This window comes from Sarcophilus harrisii, chromosome 2 (assembly GCF_902635505.1).
Source record: "Sarcophilus harrisii chromosome 2, mSarHar1.11, whole genome shotgun sequence".
Taxonomy (NCBI): Eukaryota; Metazoa; Chordata; class Mammalia; order Dasyuromorphia; family Dasyuridae; genus Sarcophilus; species Sarcophilus harrisii.
In genome coordinates, this window is record NC_045427.1 from 360,837,994 (window position 1) to 360,859,691 (window position 21,698).

The 21,698-nt window shown below is 36.0% G+C and overlaps 1 protein-coding gene across 4 annotated transcripts in view; it reads left to right on the forward strand.

Annotated features, from left to right (window-relative positions):
- The window catches only part of WARS1 (tryptophanyl-tRNA synthetase 1), a 35,671-nt gene extending 26,045 nt beyond the window's left edge, over positions 1-9,626 (forward strand). For all 4 annotated transcript variants that reach the window (XM_031953250.1, XM_031953251.1, XM_031953252.1 and 1 more), the window contains 5 exons: positions 170-270; positions 3,055-3,167; positions 4,009-4,182; positions 5,611-5,751; positions 8,319-9,626. In XM_031953250.1, coding sequence (XP_031809110.1) covers positions 170-270; positions 3,055-3,167; positions 4,009-4,182; positions 5,611-5,751; positions 8,319-8,480 — 691 coding nt within the window. In that variant the 3' untranslated portion in view covers positions 8,481-9,626. The remainder of the gene's footprint in view (positions 1-169; positions 271-3,054; positions 3,168-4,008; positions 4,183-5,610; positions 5,752-8,318) is intronic.
- The last annotated feature ends 12,072 nt before the right edge of the window (positions 9,627-21,698 follow it).

Genomic DNA, 21,698 nt, shown 5'->3' on the forward strand with positions numbered 1-21,698 from the left:
CAGAGTTACTGAATCAGTCAGCCATGTGTCTCACATGATTAGTCCTGCAAACCCAAAATTGATCTAGGATCAAACTTCATGCTTGCTTCTAGTTGATACTTTTTAGACATCAATTTCTCATCCTGAGCAACCCCAAGACTAGAATTTTATTTTTGATTCTTCTTTGCAGGTCGAGTCCAAGTTTCTACAAGAATGTGGTCAAAATCCAAAAGCATGTCACATTTAATCAAGTAAAGGGCATCTTTGGCTTCTCTGACAGTGATTGCATTGGTAAGATCAAATTCAGCTGTTCTGGAATCATCTATTTTTAGCTAAAAGATAATCTAATTATGCAGATCGTCTCTATTCTATACTAAGTGCTGTTCTCTTTGTGGAGACGCCAGACAAGCACTAGAATAGCAGCTTAGACAACAGGGTAATGTATGTAATTTAGGAGATTAAATAAGAAGGTATTTGGTGCCTGCCTCAGGGAATAGGGATTCTTTCTGAAATTTCTACCATGTCAGCTTATCTCATTAAATATTAAACACAAGGATGAGTAATTCTAAAGCACAAATTGCTGGTATGATGCCTTCAATCAAGTTTATTTATCCTTATGTGAAATTTTATTTCATTTTGAATATTTATTTGTAGGTCCTCAAACTTTTTAAATAGGGGGCCAGTTTACTGTTCCCTCAGACTGTTGGAGGGCCGGACTATAGTAAAAACAAAACCTTTGTTTTGTGGGCCTTTAAATAAAGAAACTTCATAGCCCTGGGTGAAGGGGATAAACGTCCTCAGGTGCCGCATCTGGCCCACGGGCTCTAGTTTGAGGATCCCTGTCTAGAAGTTTCATTCTTTTTTTTTTAAAGAAAGAAAATTGAGTGGTTGTCTAGTTTCCCTCAGGGATGAGCTTGGGGCATTAGAATTATGGACAGGTAAAGCTAGAAGGAATTATGAATTCATAGAACATAACTGGAGGTGGCCTTTGAACCTTGGAATATCAGAGGAGAAAGATTTTAGACATTGTTTTCATTTTACACAAGCAGAAACTGAGACATAGTAAATAAAAGTGTCCTACACAGAAATTATCTGGGTTTTTATCTCAGGACTTTGAATTCCAGCATCAGTTAACTCCACTGTTTTCCTATCCATTAAAATTTTCACATTTTTATAAAAACCAGAATTGCTGTTTATAATCTGTAATTATCAATAGGATGGTTCCAGCCTGTATGATCTATTCCTTCATTTAAAGTTGAATAAATGAAATGAGCAGGTATCTTTCATGAGTTTGGAAGAAGTAGCTGATGCAGTATGTTTTTAATCATATATCCTCCAGTTAGCTCATGCACTTGATCAGTTACATTAAAGGCAAGCAATTTTAAAATCAAGGCATCAGAGAGCTTTACAGTTGGAAGGAACTTCAGAAGTCTTCTGCTTTAGTAAACATTCATTCACAAGAAGATTTGTTCCTGGTGATTTAAATAATGTGAAACCAATTTAAATGATTATGAAACCAATTCCGTTACAGGAAATTTGAAGTCATTTGGCTGAGAAGCCCAGATATCTTCTGTCAAGCAGAATAGTCAATCTTGAATTTAAGTTTTGATTATATATCCCTCTGCTAAGAATGTCTCTTTTTAAAACAGTGCAAAGACTGGGAGTTGGAGGACATTTGAGATAAAGTCCTGGCCTTGCCACTAACTGGCTGTGTGATCCTGGACAAGTGACTTCTTTTCTTTGGGATTCAGTTTCTTCCTTAATCAGATGTGGGAAGGATAGGCTGGGTGATTGTTTTTGGAGCAAATCAAAAAATATTACAAAGGTGGAATACTAAATAAGAAAGACAGTTTGAATGGTAAGGAAAATCATCTTGTTGGGGAAAAATTACTTTGATAAGAAATCAAAGCTACTAATAACATGAAAAATGTTCTAAATCACTATAAATTAGAGAAATTCAAATTGAAACAATTCTGAGGTACTTCCTCATATCTATCAGATTGGCTAACATGACAGAAGAGGAAAATGACAAATGCTGAAGAGGGTATAGAAAAATTGAAACAATAATACACTGTTAGTGGAGTTGTGAACCACCCAGCCATTTGAAACTACACCAAAGGTTTATAAAACTGTGTAGACTCTTTGACCCAGCATGAACACTACTAGATCTATATGCGAAAGAGATAAGGGAAAAGGGCCTATATGTACAAAAGTATTTGTAACATTCTCCTTCTGGTAACAAAGAATTGGAAGTTGAGGGGATGCCCTTCCATTGGGGAATGGCTGAACATGTTCTATATGACTGTACTAAATACTGTTGTGATATAATACATTATGAAGGGGATGGTTTCATAAAAACCTGGAAAAATTTATATAGGAAATTATATAAACAGGTACAAGATAAAGTAAGCAGAACTAGGAGAACACTGTACACAATAAAAATGTTACAATGATCAACTGAAAGATTTATCTACTCTGATCAATACAATGATCTAAGACAGTTCTATGGGATTCATGTTGAAAAATATTGTGTACCTCCAGAAAGAGAACCAGTGAACTCTATGTGAAGATTAAAGCATACTTTTTTTTCTTTTTCTTTCTTTTTCTTGCTTTTTTCTTTGGGGGGGGGAGGGGGATGACTAATATAGAAATATGTTTTGTTTGACTTAACATGGTAAAATGGGTATCATACTACTTGTATTCTCAATAGTGGGGAAGGGGCTGGGGAAAGAATTTGAAACTCAAAAGTTTTTAAAATAAATGTTGAAAGAAAGTATACCAAAGTTAAAGAAAAAAGAAAGAAAATAATAACTTCTAATAGCATCCCAACTTGATGGTTTAACTATAGAATTTTAAATGAAGAAATAGCTGCTGCTTCTTTTAAATATAACTTAGAGCAGAATTTGATTAGCTAGGATCTCGTGGACTACTATGAGCCAGTCTGTAATTACTGATTTGCCAAAGCTTAAGTATCAAGACTAGTGGGTAGAGATTCATAGCAGAATTAGCAATGGCAATAGGAATTATCCTGAATTGAAAAAAAAAATGTATTTTGTCATTTTTTTCCTCTTTCAGGAAAGATTAGTTTTCCTGCTATTCAAGCTGCCCCATCCTTCAGCAACTCATTTCCACAGATTTTCAAAGACAGGACAGATATTCAGTGTCTTATTCCATGTGCCATAGACCAGGTGAGAAACCATTACATCTTGATTTGAGCAGGTTTAGTTTCTATATACTGTTAAGATTTTGATTGGAGTATTATTACTGTGTATTATTCATTTATTAAGCTCTGGACCTAAACATGGGAAATTTTCTATAACTGATGCAAAGTGAAGTAAACAGACCCAAGGAAAGAATATACTTAATAGCTATAATAACATAAAGAACCAAAACAAAAAAACCAGGATTGAATGATTAGATTGGGCCTAGGAAAAGAATTGAGAAAATGGACCTATTCCACAGAAGGTACTGTGGATATAGAGCATAGCATGTACTGTCAGATTTAGTTTGGGCTTTGGTTACTTTTGTTACTTTATTTTTTTTTCTTTGTCAAAAAGATTAAGAAGAGTAGAACAATAAATTTGAAAATGAAGGTGATATAAAAATAAAAGGTACTGTTTTTTAATCTGATGGTAAAATAGGATAGAAAATAATCAACAGTCCAATTGAGCAGGAAGAGTCTTGGACTTGAACATAGGAGACCCAGATTTGAATCCCAGCTCCCACATTCTGTGTTCTAGACCAGAGACAATTTTTCTAGTAGAAAGTGTTTTGGTCTAGAAGACTAAATATTCGAATCTAGGTCCAGGCTGACTTTGGGCATGTATGTTTATTTGTCTGAGCCTAATCATCCATAAGGAATAATAATGTTTGTATTCTTTCCATCAGGAATTGTAAATTATTTTATATAAATCAAATTTGTAAAAAATCAATTACATATGAATTATAAGGAAAGAGCTTTGTAATCCTTAAAGCACTATCTAAAAATTATTTCAGTGTCTACCTCCTTTCATCTTTCTTTTTTTGTAGGATCCTTATTTTAGAATGACGAGAGATGTGGCTCCAAAGATTGGCTATCCCAAACCAGCCTTGCTTCATTCAAGCTTCTTCCCAGCTCTGCAAGGAGCCCAGACTAAAATGAGTGCCAGTGACCCCAACTCTTCTATCTTCCTTACTGACACAGCCAAGCAGATTAAGAACAAGGTAAAAGACCTCTCTCAGCAGAAAAACAACTTGCAAAATTTAAGTTTGTACATGTATTGGTCTACCTGCCATCTAGGGAAGGGAGTGGGGAGGAGGGGAAAAGTTGGAACAGAAGGTTTTGCAAAGGTCAATGCTGAAAAATTACCCATGTATATATCTTGTAAATAAAAAGCTATTTTTTAAAAAAGACAGCTTGTAGATGTGGGTAGATAGTGGAGTCGGGAAGATCTCAAATGTTTACTAGCTTTGTGATTCTGGGCAAGTCACTTAGTCTGTGTTTTCTTTAATCCTCTGGAGAAGGAAATGTCAAACCACTCTAGTATCAATGGTCCGTAGGATCACAAAGACTTAGATACAACCGAATAACAGTGTTTAAGAGAAACATTCACTTTTGCTTCTGGTGAATACTTGTTAAGCTCTTTAAGCATTCACCATTGTAGTAATTTATATTACTAGAATACTTATCACTATAACTTCCTCTACTTATTTGGTTTGGAATATTAGGTACTATTTTTAGAAATCAGCCAGACCATATCAACACTCATATCCAAAAGTGTTTTGGAATGTAACAAAGTGTGGTATAGGTTCCCCATCATCTTTAGTTGTCTTATGGGATTCTTTCCTGCTTTTTTTATGACTCCCTTTTGTAAGTAGGTTCATAAACTCTTCAGTGTTTAAAGGAAACTAAAAAGATGATTCCAGGGACTCAAAGTTATATGGAAAAAAACTCCACATTCTTTTAGACTCTACCAACCTGGAAAGGTAATAGGCGTGGAGAATGTGTCTGGCCCCATACTGGGTATATTTGTCATCCAAGAACCAGATTTAAATACAGAGAGATCATCATCAAATGGGAAAAAAATGTTTTAGTTATGAAAATCTTCATTTTCCCCACCATCAATTGCCAAGGGAAAAAATTGTTTTGTTTTGTTTTTGGATTCAGTTGACTCTGAAAGAATAGATTTTTCAGAGGTGGGTCTGAGATCTTTCTTGGAGAAATCCCTTTGTCAGTCAAATCTTAGATCTTGAAATGTTGAAATAGCATTGATGGATATTCAGTGGATACTGCTATTTTTATATTTTCTGTTGGCTTATTTGTTTGACACTGGGTCTCCCTATCTCAACCCAGTCCAGAAGTGTGGCAGCCACTCACAGATCCATTAATTGACAGAAGCTTTCACATGCTTCATTTTCCCACCCTAGGCCAGTTTACCCCTCCTTACACAGGGGGCACACCTGATTGGTGCCAGATTTAATAGAGACACTGGTTGTCTGTAATCCCCACCATATCTCAGAATTCTCATCCTTGTGATCCAAGAGGAACAGGGACTCTGGCATGAGTCACCACTCTTGGCTCATTCTTTTTATATAAAAACATTCATTTATTCAAATTAGCACAAATTATGTTTTCATTAATTTTGTCTGCAGGTCAACAAACATGCATTTTCTGGAGGTAAAGACACCGTAGAGGAACACAGACAGTTTGGAGGCAACTGTGACATTGATGTATCTTTCATGTACCTTACCTTCTTTCTGGAGGATGATGATAAACTCGAGCAGATAAGACAGGTATTTCTAAGGGCATAATGTAGCACTGCATGCATTCTTTATCAGACTTTCTGAGTAGCTAGAAAGCAGTTAGATTTATACTATGTTAAAATATTTCAAATAAATGAGCCAAGATACTTATTCTCTTCTCTCTCAAGAATTGAATTTTGCTAATTTGGCTTCAACTAAATTTTGTTTATGTCTGAATTTAGTTAATAATATAGTTAATATTATATTTTTGATAAATGTTTTTAGAACACCTATTGCCATAGGTGTGACAAACAGGGACATAGAGGGGCGGAAGGGAGCACAAGTCATATTGGATTGTCTACAAATAGGGCAAGGTAGCACCAGATTTGAGAGAGCCTTAAAAAACAGGATAAGAAGTTTGAAGCATACTTATTAGGCAGATGTTCTAAAATAGGAATCCTTAAGCTGGAATTAACTAACTTTTTTTAAAAAGTATATGTTAATAACCGTATTTCAAAAATAAACTGATTTCCTTTGATTTTGTACATTTAAAAATATTGTTCTGAGAAAAGAGCTAAGAACTACTTTAAATATTTAGATTTTGAGTTTGAGTGTATTTGCAGTAATATGTCTCAACAAAGTTTTGTGTTCAGATTTTTTAAATTTTTGGTTTTTGTTTTGTTTCATTAAAATATGTAAAAAGAATAAGATCAGATTGTATCTCACATTAGTTCTTCTACTCCGACAGATAAGAATGATTGGTTCTTTTCCGAGGCTATTCACTAAAAACCTGGACAAAGAGTTTAAGAATATGTATTTTTGAACATTTTGCTAAGTTCCATAGTTTGGTGATAGAAACAGTGCCAGACCACAATAGGATATAGTGTAAAATTGGTCTTGGTGCCAAAAAACCTGGATTTAAGTCTCAGCTCTATCACTTCCAAACAGTCTTCATGCTTCACATTCTTCATCTATAAAAAGGGGGTCTTATATTAGGTTGTGAAGATCAGTTATGAAAGCACTACAGAGAGATGAAGTACTTTGTAACTTTAAAGCACCTCAGAAATGTGATTTATTCTTTTTAACTTGAATATCAGGCAGCCAGGTCTATCACACACAAACTGTATGACTTGGAAAAAGTTGATTGTGCCTGCATTTCTTTGTATCTATGATGCAAGTTGAAAGTTTTGTCAGATTAACCAAGAGAGCAGCTTTTAATAGACTTTATCCATTATACAATCTTAAGAGTTGGAAGGGACCAAAAATACCATGTAGTTTGACTCATCTAGGAAAAGGAATCTATCCCACAATATAGCTAATAACTTGTCATCTTACGTCTGCTTGAAAGCCTCCATTGAGAGGAAACATACTGCCTCCCAAAACAACCCATTTCAATTTTGGATATCTGTGATTGTTAGGAAATGTTTCCTTTCATTTACATTCAGTCAAATTTTATAAATCTCATAATTTCACACATCAATTCAACCAACATCTTAAGTTCTTTTTTTAATTTAGAAATTTTTATCCACGAAATTGATACAGCCTTTTTAAAAGCAAAAACAACAATAAAACTAGTAAAATGAAATTGTGAAAACATGACAGTATCCAAAATTGAAACAGTTTTTAAAAGCAAACAAGCTCTGAAAGTTAAGTCTACCAACTGGTGGAACCCTAACAAGGCAAGAATGATGAATGGGGCAATGATATCATTTCACAAACAGAATTTTATGTAACTGAAGGAACCTTTCTGGGATATAACTGTCCTCACAAGCAAATCGGGGGAGGGAAGGTGAGGAGTAGGAAAAGACAGGAAAAAATGAAATTCTAGTGTTCCAAATAAACTATGCCAAGATAAAAGGGGTAAGTGTGAGTGACCTTCAGAAAGTTTCTGGTACACCTAGGGTGTACACAGATAGTCAACCTGATGAATTAGCATTTTGGCCTAGAGACCATAGTAGCCTACTGCACCTTTTGGGGCAAGAAGGTGATCTGATTGAAGCTTTTCCCCAGGAGGATTGTTTTGGCAGCCTGGAAAGAACAGTTTGAAGAGGGGCGGAACAGAAGGCAGGGACAACATTTATGAAGTGGTCGTCATAATGGTCTGGGTGAAAGATAACAAGGCCAGAATTAGTGTGGTGCATTGAGAGTGGAGCAGAAGGAGGGACGTGAGATGTATATTATGGTAGAACAGGAGGTGAAAAGGACCTAATTCTCTATAGAATTATCTTTCAGCATTATGTAAATACAATTTAGCAGTAGGGGTGCTGGTAGCATAGACTGGCAGATGTGGACTAATTGTGTCCTAGGCTTGTTACTAATCCCCTCTGTGACTTGAAACAAAATGATTGTCTCTCTTTCTGCTACATGTCTACAATGTAGATAATTCCCATAATTGTGACCACTCATCAGAGGTATTATTAAGGAGAGTCTTGCTTCAGTTTAGGATTGAATTTGGTGCCTTCTGTAGTCTCTTCCAGAACCTCAGAACTAAAAGGAACTTCAGGAATTGCCAAATCCAACTCATACTGGAACAGGAATCCCCTCCCTCTCCACCATTCCTGAGAATGAGCATGTGAATTTCAGAGAATGGTAATTTTCTTCTGTTCTGTCTCTGGCAGGATTACACAAGTGGAGCTATGCTCACTGGAGAGCTAAAGAAGACACTCATTGAAGTGCTACAGCCTTTGATTGCTAACCACCAGGCCCGGCGCAAAGAGATTACAGAGGACATCGTGAAGCAGTTTATGACTCCAAGGAAGCTATTCTATGACTTTCAGTGACATAGATAACATAGACATCTGTGTTTACATGCACACAAATTCATAAGTAAATATCCATCTGGTTGGATTGCTATCACCCATAGTCATCTAACAATTGCTAATTATCATAGTCAACTGGGAGTTGGAAGGGAACCTCTCTCAAATTCTGTCTACAGCATCCCTGATGAGGGATGATTTTATCTTACTTTATTATCTGTAAGCCATATGTTATGTTTCTTCCTGTGGATTAGCGTGTACCAGCTTAATGTAGACAAAAATAATGTGGAAAAGTCCATGCCATGTAATAGTGTGTAGGCAAAATAAAGAATTCTAGAAGTTTACTCTCTACTACAAAATAAATGAAAGATTCTGGGTCCAGTGCTTGAAGAAAATTGATCATCCATTACCTGGTAATTTAAGCCCTTAAATTCTCAGCAAGTTGAGAAAAATACAGTGTAAGTAGACAGAATCTCATATTTTTACCTAAAATATATCAATCTGTGCTTATAATTTGGTACAGATGCTAAAAATATTCTTTTTCAATCTTCCTCAGTATTCTGAATCTGTTGTTTTACATCCAGCTTTGGGCAAAAATGTAAACTAATGTATAGCTAGAATCAAAATGCCATTCCTGTGGAGTTAAAAATACTGCTTAGGAAATTGATATTGGCATTTAGTGAGTTTAACTCTGGTGCATGCTGCCTTTTAATACTGAGGAAAAGTTTCATAAGTTTTACTAGAACATCTTCTCTAAGCTGACTCAAGAGCAAACCTTGACACAGTTCTGGTATTAAGGATGATGCTTCAATATAATGTAACCAATTCTTATGAAATTATCAAGTTCTCTATTGGCAAATTTTTCCATTTTGTTTCCTACACTGCTTTCTGCTCCCCTGCCCATAGCCCTTTCTCAGAAATCATGTTTTCTTAACTATGATTTTCCATTATTTCTAAACCAAAGAATCAAATTTCACACTCCATTTATGACAAAGGAATTTTGAAATGATTTTGTCATTTTGCTTTTCATACATAAAATGCTGAAAAATATATATATCTTGCCTTTTCAAATCATTGTCTCACTGCTTGACTGACTTAGAAATGCAAGACAGGAAATTTCTCTTAACTGTTTCTGAATTCTTAAGGACAATAAAAATAGCCAGAAAGAAAGTGCTGACTGTGCCAGGTTGATAATATGACCCTGAAAACTCTTCTGAAAATTATATAATGTAACTTTATAGTGAGTGAAATTGGCCTATATCAACTTAGGTCAACTCCTGTGGTTTTCTATTCCCAGATTCCAGAGTGGGGATAGTAATTCCTAACTGGATCTTTGTTTAATCTTTCTAGAAGAAAATACTTTCCCTCCTTCCATATTCCCCTTGGCAAACAACTGAATGTTTGGAAGGATTTTCCTTGATTTAAGAACACTCGAGATGAATCAATAAGAAACTTTCAATTCATACAAAGATTTCAGGACCCCCATATGAGCATTTGATACCAATGGAGCCCCAGGAGGAGTGATGATAGGGAGGAGGTCATCCTTCCTTTTTCCTTCCATCTCTGTCACTGGCTGACTGGACTGCCCTTTGCACCATACCAGCCAACAATAGGGTTGGTTGGTTGCAAAACCAGTCATGCAATTGTTTGTCCAAGAGGCAGCCTGGTGTAGGAGAAATAGTCAGACTTGGATTCATGAAATTTGGGTTTGAGTCCTAGCTACAGACACTCTCCAAGCTTTAGTTCTGTGAAGGGGGTTTGAGTCCTAGCTACAGACACTCTCCAAGCTTTAGTTCTGTGAAATAAATGGGTTGGACTAGACAATTTCTCAGTTCCCTTTCAGTCTAGGACCTTAGGGTCCTAAAACACAGAATATTAGCATTTCAAGAGAAGTTGGATATTATCTGGATCTGGGAAATCGTCCAGATTTTATTGGTAAAGAAACTCGGAGAGAAATTATGTGTCCAAGGTAATTGAGCTAGTAAGGCATTGAGTTGAAATTTTAATTCCATATTCTTGACTCTCAGATGAGTGTTCTTTTCACTATTCCTTTCTGCTAGTACTAGGCTAATCGAACATAAGACTCTAAGCAGTCATCTGAGAATTCCCCTTTGGTGTGGCAACATAGGATTCTTTAGGGGACTGACTACTCCAGGAATAGTCCTTTTTGGCTACTATACATTACTCCTCCACACCCTTACCCCCTATTGTCAGGGTTGCCCAGCCGGGAAGTCTTGAAGTTAAAATTTAAACTCAAATATACAGGTCAAATAGACAACTTTCCACCCTCTGGTCCATTCCATTTCTAAGAGACCTAGACTTTGCCATGACAGGCTTGTGCCCAAAAGCCTGGATCCCTGCTAGAGTCACATACCAATTCTCTTTCTAAAAAAGAAAAATTAAAAACTTTTATTTCTATGGTGTTTTAAGGTTTTGCAAAACACATTCACTACAACAATATTGTCCTCTTACTATTTTATAGAGAAGAAAACGATGCAGGTTGAGATTTGTCCATAAGTACACAACTAAAACATTCTTAAAACAGGATTTGACCACAGACTCCTTCTACTCTAACCACTATACTACATTCTCTTTCAAATCAGGCAAAAAGAAGCAGCTTCTCAAACTCTGTCACTTTTGAGTGTAGGTTATTTTGTTGTTTCTTCCACATGAATCAATGTTCTAGGAAGGCTAAATTAATTAAACTTGCTTATCCCATTTGATCTGAAACCTTTATTTGCAAAAGAGGCCTCAGACTAGTTACTCTCTAGACTTCAGCTTTTTCTTGATTATCTAAAGTCTCTACAACTCTAAATTCTATAATAATAATCTATGTTCATGAACTCTGAAATTCCTTAATCAGGACATCTTTTATCATTCTATATTCCCTCCTGCCTTATGGCCCTTAACCATTTTTTTCATCCTCACTGGAACCTCTACCCATCTTTCCTGTGCTGGATACACTCTCCTCCCTACTCACTTTTGGACCCTTGATGAACAAGTTCAAGCCCACACCAGCCTCTATATCCAAATCCCTTCCTTCCCTAACCTATTAACAATCATGCCTTGAATTACTTCCACCATTTATTGCCTTTATTCCTATTCATGTGCTACTGTGTAGAGCTAAAGAAACACACAACTGTAATGACCAAGTCCACAACTAAACTATGTTATATAATTAAATCTCGGTCCTCACTGCAACAAGGCAATCCTTTTAGACCTCCCTAATCAGTTCAGTCCAGAATCTTCCATTCCTTTTCAAACTTTCCATGGCACTCAAGCCAAGCTCTTAGCTGAGAAATTTGTCTATTCACTCAGACCTCCCTCTTCTCCCTTCCTCATTGTTCATCCTTCAGCATTTCTCCCACAGTGTCTTCCTTCACCACTGACTTGCATAAAGAAGTAGACATTCTTCTTTTTTTAATATATATTTTTATTGAAGCTTTTTATTTTCAAAATTATGCAAGGATAATTTTTCAACATTGATCCTTGTAAAAAACCTTGTGTTCCAATTTCCTCCCTGTTGCCCCACTCTCTCCCCTAGATCACAAATAATCCAATGGTATGTTAAACATGGTAAAAATACATGTAAATCCAATATAGGCATATGTACTTATACAATTATCTTGCTACACAAGAAAAATCAGCTCAAAAAGGAAAAAAATGAGAAAGAAAAATTCAAGGAAACAACAAAAGAGTGAAAATGCTATGTTGTGATCCACACTTCTCACAGTTCTCTCTCTGAGAGTGGATGATTCAATGATCATTGGAACTGGCATCAATCATCTCACTGTTGAAGAAAGCCATGTCCACCACGACTGATCATCATATAATATTGATGTTGCATGTACAATGATCTCCTGGTTTTGCTCACTTCACTTAGCATCAGTTCATGTAAGTCTCTCCAGGCCTCTCTGAAATCATCCTCCTGATCTTTTCTTATAAAACAGTAATATTCCATAACATTCATATACTAGAACTTATTTAGCCATTCTCCAACTGATGGGCATCCACTCAGTTTCCAGTTTTCTTGCCACTAAAAAAAGAGGCAGCCATTCTTGCAAAGAAAAACCCATCTAGATGCACCCTTTGTTCCACTGCTTTCTTTTTCAGCAGGTTGCCCCCTACCCTTATCATTTCCTTTCACTTTCAGTCTTTCCCTGCCTTTAGCTATTTTTCTCTTTCCTACATTTTCATGTCTCTCCCATTCTTAATAAATAAAGAAAATTTAAAACCCTCAGTAGGAGCCAAACCCGGAGAATATTGTATACAATAACAGCAATATTGTATAATGATCAACTGTGAATGACTTAGCTATTCTCAATAATATAATGATCTAAGAATTTCAAAGATCCATAATGAAAAATGCCATCCACCTTCAGAGAGAGAACTGATGAACTCTGAGTGCAGATTGAAACACATTTTTAAAAAATCTTTTTTATTGGGCTTTTGTGTGTGTGTTTTCTTTTTCAGCCTGGCTAATATAGAATATTTTTTGCTTGGCTTCACATGTATAATTGATATCATTTTGTCTTCTCAAGGAGTCAGGGAGGGAAGGAAGGAAAAAAATTTGAAAGAAAAATTTTTTAAACGAATGTTTAAAATGTTTGTGCAGTAATTGGGGAAAATTTAACCAAATGAATAAAAATAACAATGTTTAAACTCTGTCATTAGGTCCATTCTGTCTTTCCCCATTTTTGAGGTAAAACTCCTTGAGAAATCTATCTACAATCGATGCTTCCACTTCCTCTCCTCTTAACTCTCTAATGCTTTCTGATTTCTATCTTTATCATTCAACTGAAACCTCTCTCCATTGTTATTGATCATCTCTTAATTGTCATATCTAATGGGCTTTTCTCAAGTCTCATCTTTCTTTCCGTCTCTGCAGACTTTGACATTATTGGTCACCCTCTTTGGCATTCTCCCTCTTTCTCTCTTTCTCTCTTTGTCTTTGTCTCTGTGTGTGTGTATGTCTGTCTCTGTCTCTGTCTCTCTGGGTCTCTATCTCTTTCTGTTTCTTTCTTTGTCTCTGTCTATCTCTCTTTAATGATATAATTTATTTTTTCCTAATAAATTTATTTATTTCTTTTTATTATTATTATAACTTTTTATTGACAAAACATATGCCTGGGTAATTTTTTTTTTTTTTACATTATCCCTCGCGCTCACTTCTGTTTCGATTTTTCCCTCCCTCCCCCCAGCCCCTCCCCAAGATGGCAAGCAGTCCTATACATGTTAAATATGTCACAGTATATCTTAGATACAATATTTGTGCAGAACCGAACAATTCTCTTGTTGCACAGGGAGAATTGGATTCAGAAGGTAACAATAACCTGGGAAGAAAAACAAAAATGCAAACAGTTTACACTAATTTCCCAATGTTCCTTCTGGGTATAGCTGCTTCTGTTCATCATCGATCAGTTGGAACTGAGGTAGATCTTCTCTTTGTCAAAGAAATCCACTTCCATCAGAATACATCCTCATATAGTATCGTTGATGTATATAATGATCTCCTGGTTCTGCTCATTTCACTCACCATCAGTTCATGTAAGTCTCTCCAAGTTTCTCTGTATTCATCGCTGGTCATTTCTTACAGAACAATAATATTCCATAACATTCATATCCCACAATTTACCCAACCAATCTCCAATTGATGGGCATCCATTCATTTTCCAGTTTCTAGCCACTACAAAGAGGGCTGCCACAAACATTTTGGCACATACAGGTCCCTTTCCCTTCTTTAGTATCTCCTTGGGGTATAAGCCAGCACTGCTGGGTCAAAGGGTATGCACAGTTTGATAACTTTTGGGGCATAATTCCAGATTTCTCTCCACAATGGTTGGATTCGTTCACAACTCCACCAACAATGCATCAATGTCCCAGTTTTCCCGCATCCCCTCCAACAATCATCATTATTTTTTCCTGTCATCTTAGCCAATCTGACAGGGGTGTTGTGGTATCTCAGAGTTGTCTTAACTTGCATTTCTCTGATCAATAGTGATTTGGAACACTCTTTCATATGAGTGGTAATAGTTTCAATTTCATCATCTGAAAATTGTCTGTTCATATCCTTTGACCATTTATCAATTGGAGAATGGCTTGATTTCTTATAAATTAGAGTCAATTCTCTATATATTTTGGAAATGAGACCTTTATCAGAGCCTTTAACTGTAAAAATGTTTTCCCAGTTTGTTGTTTCCCTTGTAATTTTGTTTGCATTAGTTTTGTTTGTACAAAGGCTTTTTAATTTGATGTAATCAAAATTTTCTATTTTGTGATCAATAATGATCTCTAATTCTTCTTTGGTCACAAATTTCTTCCTCCTCCACAAGTCTAAGAGGTAAAGTATTCTATGTTCCTCTAATTTATTTATGATTTCGTTCTTTATGCCTAGATCATGGACCCATTTTGATCTTATCTTGGTACACGGTGTTAAGTGTGGGTCCATGCCTAATTTCTGCCATACTAATTTCCAGTTTTCCCAGCAGTTTTTGTCAAATAATGAATTCTTATCCCAAAAGTTAGGATCTTTGGGTTTGTCAAACACTAGATTGCTATAGTTATTGACTATTTTGTCCCGTGAACCTAACCTATTCCACTGATCAACTAATCTATTTCTTAGGCAATACCAAATGGTTTTGGTGACTGCTTCTTTAATTTTAGATCAGGTACAGTTAGGCCACCTTCATTTGATTTTTTTTCATTAATTCCCTTGAAATTCTCGACCTTTTCCAGATGAATTTTGTTGTTATTTTTTCTAGGTCATTAAAATGGTTTCTTGGGAAATTTATTTATTTCTAATACACATTACTTTATGACTCTGTTGGGAGAGAGTAAAAGGGAAAAATCATGAGAAATTAAAAAAAAAAAAAACAGAACAAAGAAGTGAACATAATGTGTTGATTTACATTCAGTCTCCATAGATCTTTTATATATATATATATATATATATATATATATATATATATGCAGATGGTATTTGCTGCTCAAAGTTTATTGGGATTGCTTTGGATCACTGAACTAGTAATAAGAACTACACCTTTCATAGTTTATTGTTGCACATTCTTGCTGTTATTGTGTACAATGTATTCCTGGTTCTGCCCGTTTGGTTCAGTATCAGTTCTTATAAAACTTTCCAGGCCTTTCTATAATCAACTTGGTTCATCATTTTTATACAACAATACTATTCCATTACCTTTATGTCCCACAACTTATTCAGCGATTCCCCAACTGATGGAGATCTACTCATTTTCCAATTCTTTGCTGCCACAAAAAGAGCAGCTACCAACATTTTTGGTGGACTCTCTCATCTCAAGGCTTTCCTACCCCCTTCTCTCCTGATTCCCTTATCTGTCTGACTACTCCTTAATGTCCTGTGCTGCTTTTTCATCCAGATCTTGCCTAATAGGAAAAGAAACCCCAACAAATGACTGACTCATATGGATTTGTTTGTGCAATCAGGGGTTTATCAAAACCAGTTCATCACCACCAGAAATTACAGAAAGGTTATTCTTAGGGAGACAAGCAGCCTAGCATAATAGAGAGCCAGCAAGAAGACCTGGTTTCAAGTCCTAATATATACAATAGTTGAGCAAGTGAGTAATTTCTCAGTGCTATATGCCAGCAGAGACAAATGTAACCATATGTGGCCCAGAACTTTCCTGAGTTGGCCAAGCGAGATTTAAAAGTAATTGGGGAGTGGAGCCAAGATGGCAGAGAAAAGTCAAGAAGCTTCTCAAGCTCTCCCATTTTCCCTAGAAAACCACATGAAACCAAGCATCTGAACAGAGACTGACTGAATGGAACCCCCTCCAGTTCAAATTAGACTGGAAAAACTTCAAGAAAGGTCATTCTCACTGGGGTGAAAAGGATGTTCAGTGGAGCACAGAATGGGGGCAGCTTCCAGTCTCAGCTCAGAAGGCAAACTCTTGAAAACCAGGCTTTTTCCTGTCCAGAGCAGGCAAAACCTTCCAAGTTCCCTCTCCTGCCTTGTAAATTGGACTCCATCTCCAGCTGCATCTTTCCTAATCTGCATTCTTCAGAGGGAAGAGGAATAGTGTAGTTGCTTTTCCTATCTGACGATCTGATCGTGTTTCTCCCTATCTCAAATATACTTACCTCCAACCAGATCTCCAGCCTCTTTTGGGAAGTGCAATGGTGCCTTCTACTCAGTTATAAACAATTCTCATACTTGGTCATACCCTTCATATTCCCAGGGATTCTGAACCACTGTAGCTCATCATTCAAACCCCATTTCCACCTCTTGATTTCTTATGCTTATCCTCCTCAACCCTCCCATCCCAAAGCTTACATATAATGAGTCCTTCAATTGTGTCCTGTGGAATGCCTGTTCCATACATATCAAATTTCCCTTTATTCTAAATCTTTTCCCCTCCCATTTCTTCCTTCTACTAGTACTACTTATTGAAACATATTTCCTCTCTGATGACAGTCGCCCTATCCATCCTTTCTAGTACAAGCTGTACTGCCACTCATTTTCCTTGTCTTGCTGGTTGAAGCAAGGGAGTTGAAATCTTCCTTGCTTTCCATTGCAATGTCCAGGTTTTCTCCCTATTTCCATCACTTAGTAACCTCTCCTTTGATATTCATGTTGTTCATAACTACCACACAATCAAAATCCTAAATAACTGGTCTACAAACCTCAAATTTTTTCCCCTTTCTTCCTCAATGAGTGCAAGAGGTACCTGGCTCACAGTTTTTCTCTTCTCCCCAACTAATGTCCTCATACTAATGGACTTCAACATACATCTTTTTTTTTTAATTGTTATCAATTGCTTTATATCAATTTGGAAGGAGGTTCCTAGTAGGGTACTTACTTCATGATATTTAAAATTTTTATCAATTTTTCCCCTATTTTATAGAAGCTTTTTATTTTCAAAACATATGCAAGGATAATTTTTCAACATTGACCCTTGCAAAACTTTATGTTCCAATTTTTACCCTTCTTCCCCTTTTCCCTCACCTAGTTGGCAAGTAATCCATGTTAAACATGGTAAAAATATATGTAGATCCAATATAGGCACACATATTTATACAATTATCTTGCTGCACAAGAAAAATCATGTCAAAAAGGGAAAAAATGGGAAAGAAAATAAAATCCAAGCAAACAAAAACAAAAGAAGTGAAAATGCTATCTTGTGATTCATACTTGGTTTCCACAGTCCTTACTCTGGGTATAGATGGCTTTCATTATCATAAGGTCATTGGAATTGTCCTGAATCATCTTATTGCCTCAACATATATTTTGTCTCAAATACTCAGTTCCTTGACCTACTTATTTCCCATGATCTCTTCTACCCTATCTCAAACATACACAAGATGTTTTTATCCTTGATCCTACTATAACTAAAAAATGCATCTCTTCTAAATTCAAGAATTCTGAAATCCTCCTCACTGACCATAATTTATTAGCTTTTAAGTCTCTCTGCCTTCTCTTAAGCCCTTCTCCTTATCTGTACCATGACTTCCACTTAACTCTTCAATTCTACCCCTGTATTAGCCATTCTCTCCTGTTCTCCCCATCTTAACCTCTTGGTGAATCAGTTAAATTCCACATTGTTCTTTATTGGATCTCTAACCTCCTTATCATATCATTCATTATACCCAATCAAGCCACAACCTTGGATTTCTCTCACAATTTCTAAATCACACAGCTCTTTTGACTCAGTTTAACACAAATTTATATTACACAACCTCTACTTAGACTAGGTAATTCTACTATACTTCCTTTATCAATTCACTATCTCATTCTCCAAAGCAATTCCTCAAACTTCCTATGGCAACAATTCTCCTTATCTTCTCAATTGAAAATTTCATCTCATTTTATAGATTTTTTTTTTTTTTTTTTTTTGGCTGAGGCTGAGGGTTTAGTGGCTTACCCAGGGTCACACAGCTAGGAAGTGTTAAGTGTCTAAGGTCAGATTTGAACTCAGGCCCTCCTGACTTCAGGGGTGATACTCTATCCACTGTACCACCTAACTGCCCTTTACAGATAAAATTTTATCCCATTTTATAGAAAAAATTGAGACCATTTGTCCTCCCCATTCTAGTGTTCTTACACCTTACACCAAGTACAAGTGGCCTTTGGTGTTTAACAGTCTCTTGGTTCTGAGCATTTTCTTTGGCTGCTTGCTACCCTCCTGCTTGAAATGTTCTTCTTCCTCATATTCATATTCTGGCTTTCCTGACTTCAACTAATAACTAAAATACCACCTTCTACAAGAAGCCTTTTTCAAATCCTCTTTCTTCTAGTGCCTTCCTTCTATAAATTATTTCCTATTTATCTTGTAATTAGCTGTCTGTACATATTTGCTTGTTGTCTCCCCCAATTAGATTGTGAGCTCCTCCAGGGCAGGGACAATCTACTGTCTCTATTTGTATCATTATCCTTAGCAACGCTAACGACACACAGTAAGTGCTTTAGTGGCTATTAATAAATATTATCACCCCCATTTTATGTATAAAAAAACTGAGATTCAGAAAGGCTAAATGACAGCCTCATGATCATAAAATTATATATGCTAGACAACATTCTCTGAAATTAATGCCAGTTCTGTCAATGAGAGTCTGGGCTAAGTTATGGATGTAGAAGATAAGAATATTAAATTTGTAAACAGGAAACTTGATTTTCAGGCCTGGCTCTGATTTTTACTTATCTGGAGAACTTAAAATTTATTTTTCTTTTTGAAGCTTTGATTTTTCTCATAGAATGTACTTGAACTGTTTATGCAGTCTTGAGAATCAATGAAATAATGTCCATTAAAAAAACTTTGTAAATATGAGATACAGGTGGCATTGGAGATAGTTCTCAGAGCACTAAAAAAACATTTGAATCTGATCCTACCACTGACTAGTTCTCTGACGTTGAGCAAGCAAGCTATTTACTCTGTCCCATCCTCAGTTGCCTCATCTGTGAAGTAGGTATAATAATACTTTCATTACCGATCTCTCAGTGTTGTTTAAGACAAATTTCTTTATCTGCGAAGCTCTGTTGACAAGTGAACTATTATCATTATCATGGCAGAGCGTTCATAGGAACATATAATCATAGCTCTAGAGCTGGATGGGAGTTCAGAGACCAGCTGCTTCAACCCACTTATTTTACAGATGAGGAAACCAAGGTCTGAGGAGGCCCCTGGTACTAAAAGTCTTCAAATGGAAGTTAGATGCTCACAGGTGAAAAATTTTGTGGTGTTAGGTACAATTTGGCCTTGAAGATTCCTTCAATCCTGCAAACCATGAGAATGTCAAGTATATTTTCCTTCTTAGCATTCTTAGTCCAAGCAACCAGAATCTTATCTAGGGCAGATCAGGGTTTTGCCTCAAGGCACTAAAATTTAAAAAACTCTGATAACACTTTCACTCCTTTTGCCTCATGGAAACAAAGGAATTTAGCACCTTGTGAACAAAAATAATTAGTCTAAAAAAGGAAGCTACTAGATGAGCAAACAGGTTCCCACCCATCCATGAGACCCCAGATGACCTCCTTCTTCTCAGTCTCCACCTTAGGAGACTTCTTGGAAAACTCAGGTCTCGATCTCCTCCCCTTCTCCCCATGGAGAAGTGCCCCAGGATCTCCCCTCCCCTCAGCTAAATTTGTCTTAGAAAACTGATTGAAGGACATGCTTCTTGCTGCTTGCCTAGGTGCCAAGATTGACAGTCAAACTGCCTACAGAACACAGTAACAGCAAGATTGTGTAATGATTAACTGTGATGGATTTGGCTGTTCTCAGCAATGCAGTGGTTCAAGACAATTCCAATAGACATGGGATGGAAAATTGAAACACGATATTTTCATCTTTGTTTGCTTTTTTCCTTCTCATCATTTTTTCCCTTTTGGTTTGATTTTTCTTGTACAATATGACAAATATGGAAATATGTTCAAAAGGATGGCGCATGTTAAACCTATATGAGATTGCTTGCTGTCTTGGAGAAAGAGGAAGGGAGAGAGAGAAAATGTTGAAAATTATCTTTACTATATATGCCTATATTGGATTTACTTATATTTTACCTTATTTAACATATATTAGATTATTTGTTATCTAGGGGAGGGAGTGGGGGAAAGGGAACACAAGGTTTTGCAAGGGTCAGTGGTGAAAAATTATCCTTGCATATGTTTTGAAAATAAAAAGCTTCAATGAAAAAAAGAAAAGAGAAAACTATCTTTACATGTATTTGGAAAAATAAAATATTATTGAGGAAAAAAGAGAAAGAAAATAGTTCAACTTTTGTAAAGGAAACAATGTTTCTATTACTCTCATTTTCAATTAAACATCAAGCCAAAAAAAAAAAAAAAAGATAAAAAATAAAAAAAACTGCCCACAGAACTTTTCCTAATTGTGGCATTGTATTCTGAGCCAATATGCCAGGAGTCAATTATTTCTTTTAAAATCAGTACCATTTTCATAGACTAACGCATATCTATATATGCATTTTTTTTTTTTTAAATCTGGACTTGTGATTTCATCATTGTTAAGAATTCATGTTGGGAGAACACTCTCCAAATCCTTGATCACGATCATATGATCATTATGTCACTCAGGGAGAGAGAGACAACATGGAGAATAGAGCACTAACCTTGGGTCATAAAGACCTGAATTCAAATTCTGCTTTAGATATTTATGAGCCATGTGATCCTGAGCAAATCATTTAACCAGTTTTTTCATCTTAACCTACCTCTTAGGTTAGCTATGAGGATCAAATAAGATGAGATATGTAGGGCTCCCATATCTTCAAATGTTTTATGCATGTTAACTGTTATTATTAACTCATTTTAAAGAATAGCCTGGGTTACTTAAAGGTGATGTGAATGGCCTGAAGTCATACAGGTGATATGTCAGGGCTAGACCCTAAGACTGGTTCTCTACCCACTACTGCATCTCATACAAATCTTTTCCCTCCAGATTTGATTACTATTGAAGATGGCAGCTCTTTCACTTTCTTTTTTTTTTCTTTTTCTTTTCTTTTCTTTTTTTTTTTTTTGTCCTATTTTTAAGATTTTTATTTTATTTATTAAAGCTTTTTATTTTTCAAAACATATGTGTGGACAATTCTTCAACATTAGCCCTTGCAAAACCTTGTGTTCCAATTTTCCCCCCACCCCTTCTCTCCCTTTTACTTTTTAAGAAGAAAAACTGGGGGGGTAGGAGAGAACTTCTCTCTGATTACAAGTGGGACTTTAGAAATTGTATCTGAGACCAAGAGGAAAAAAATCATAATGAA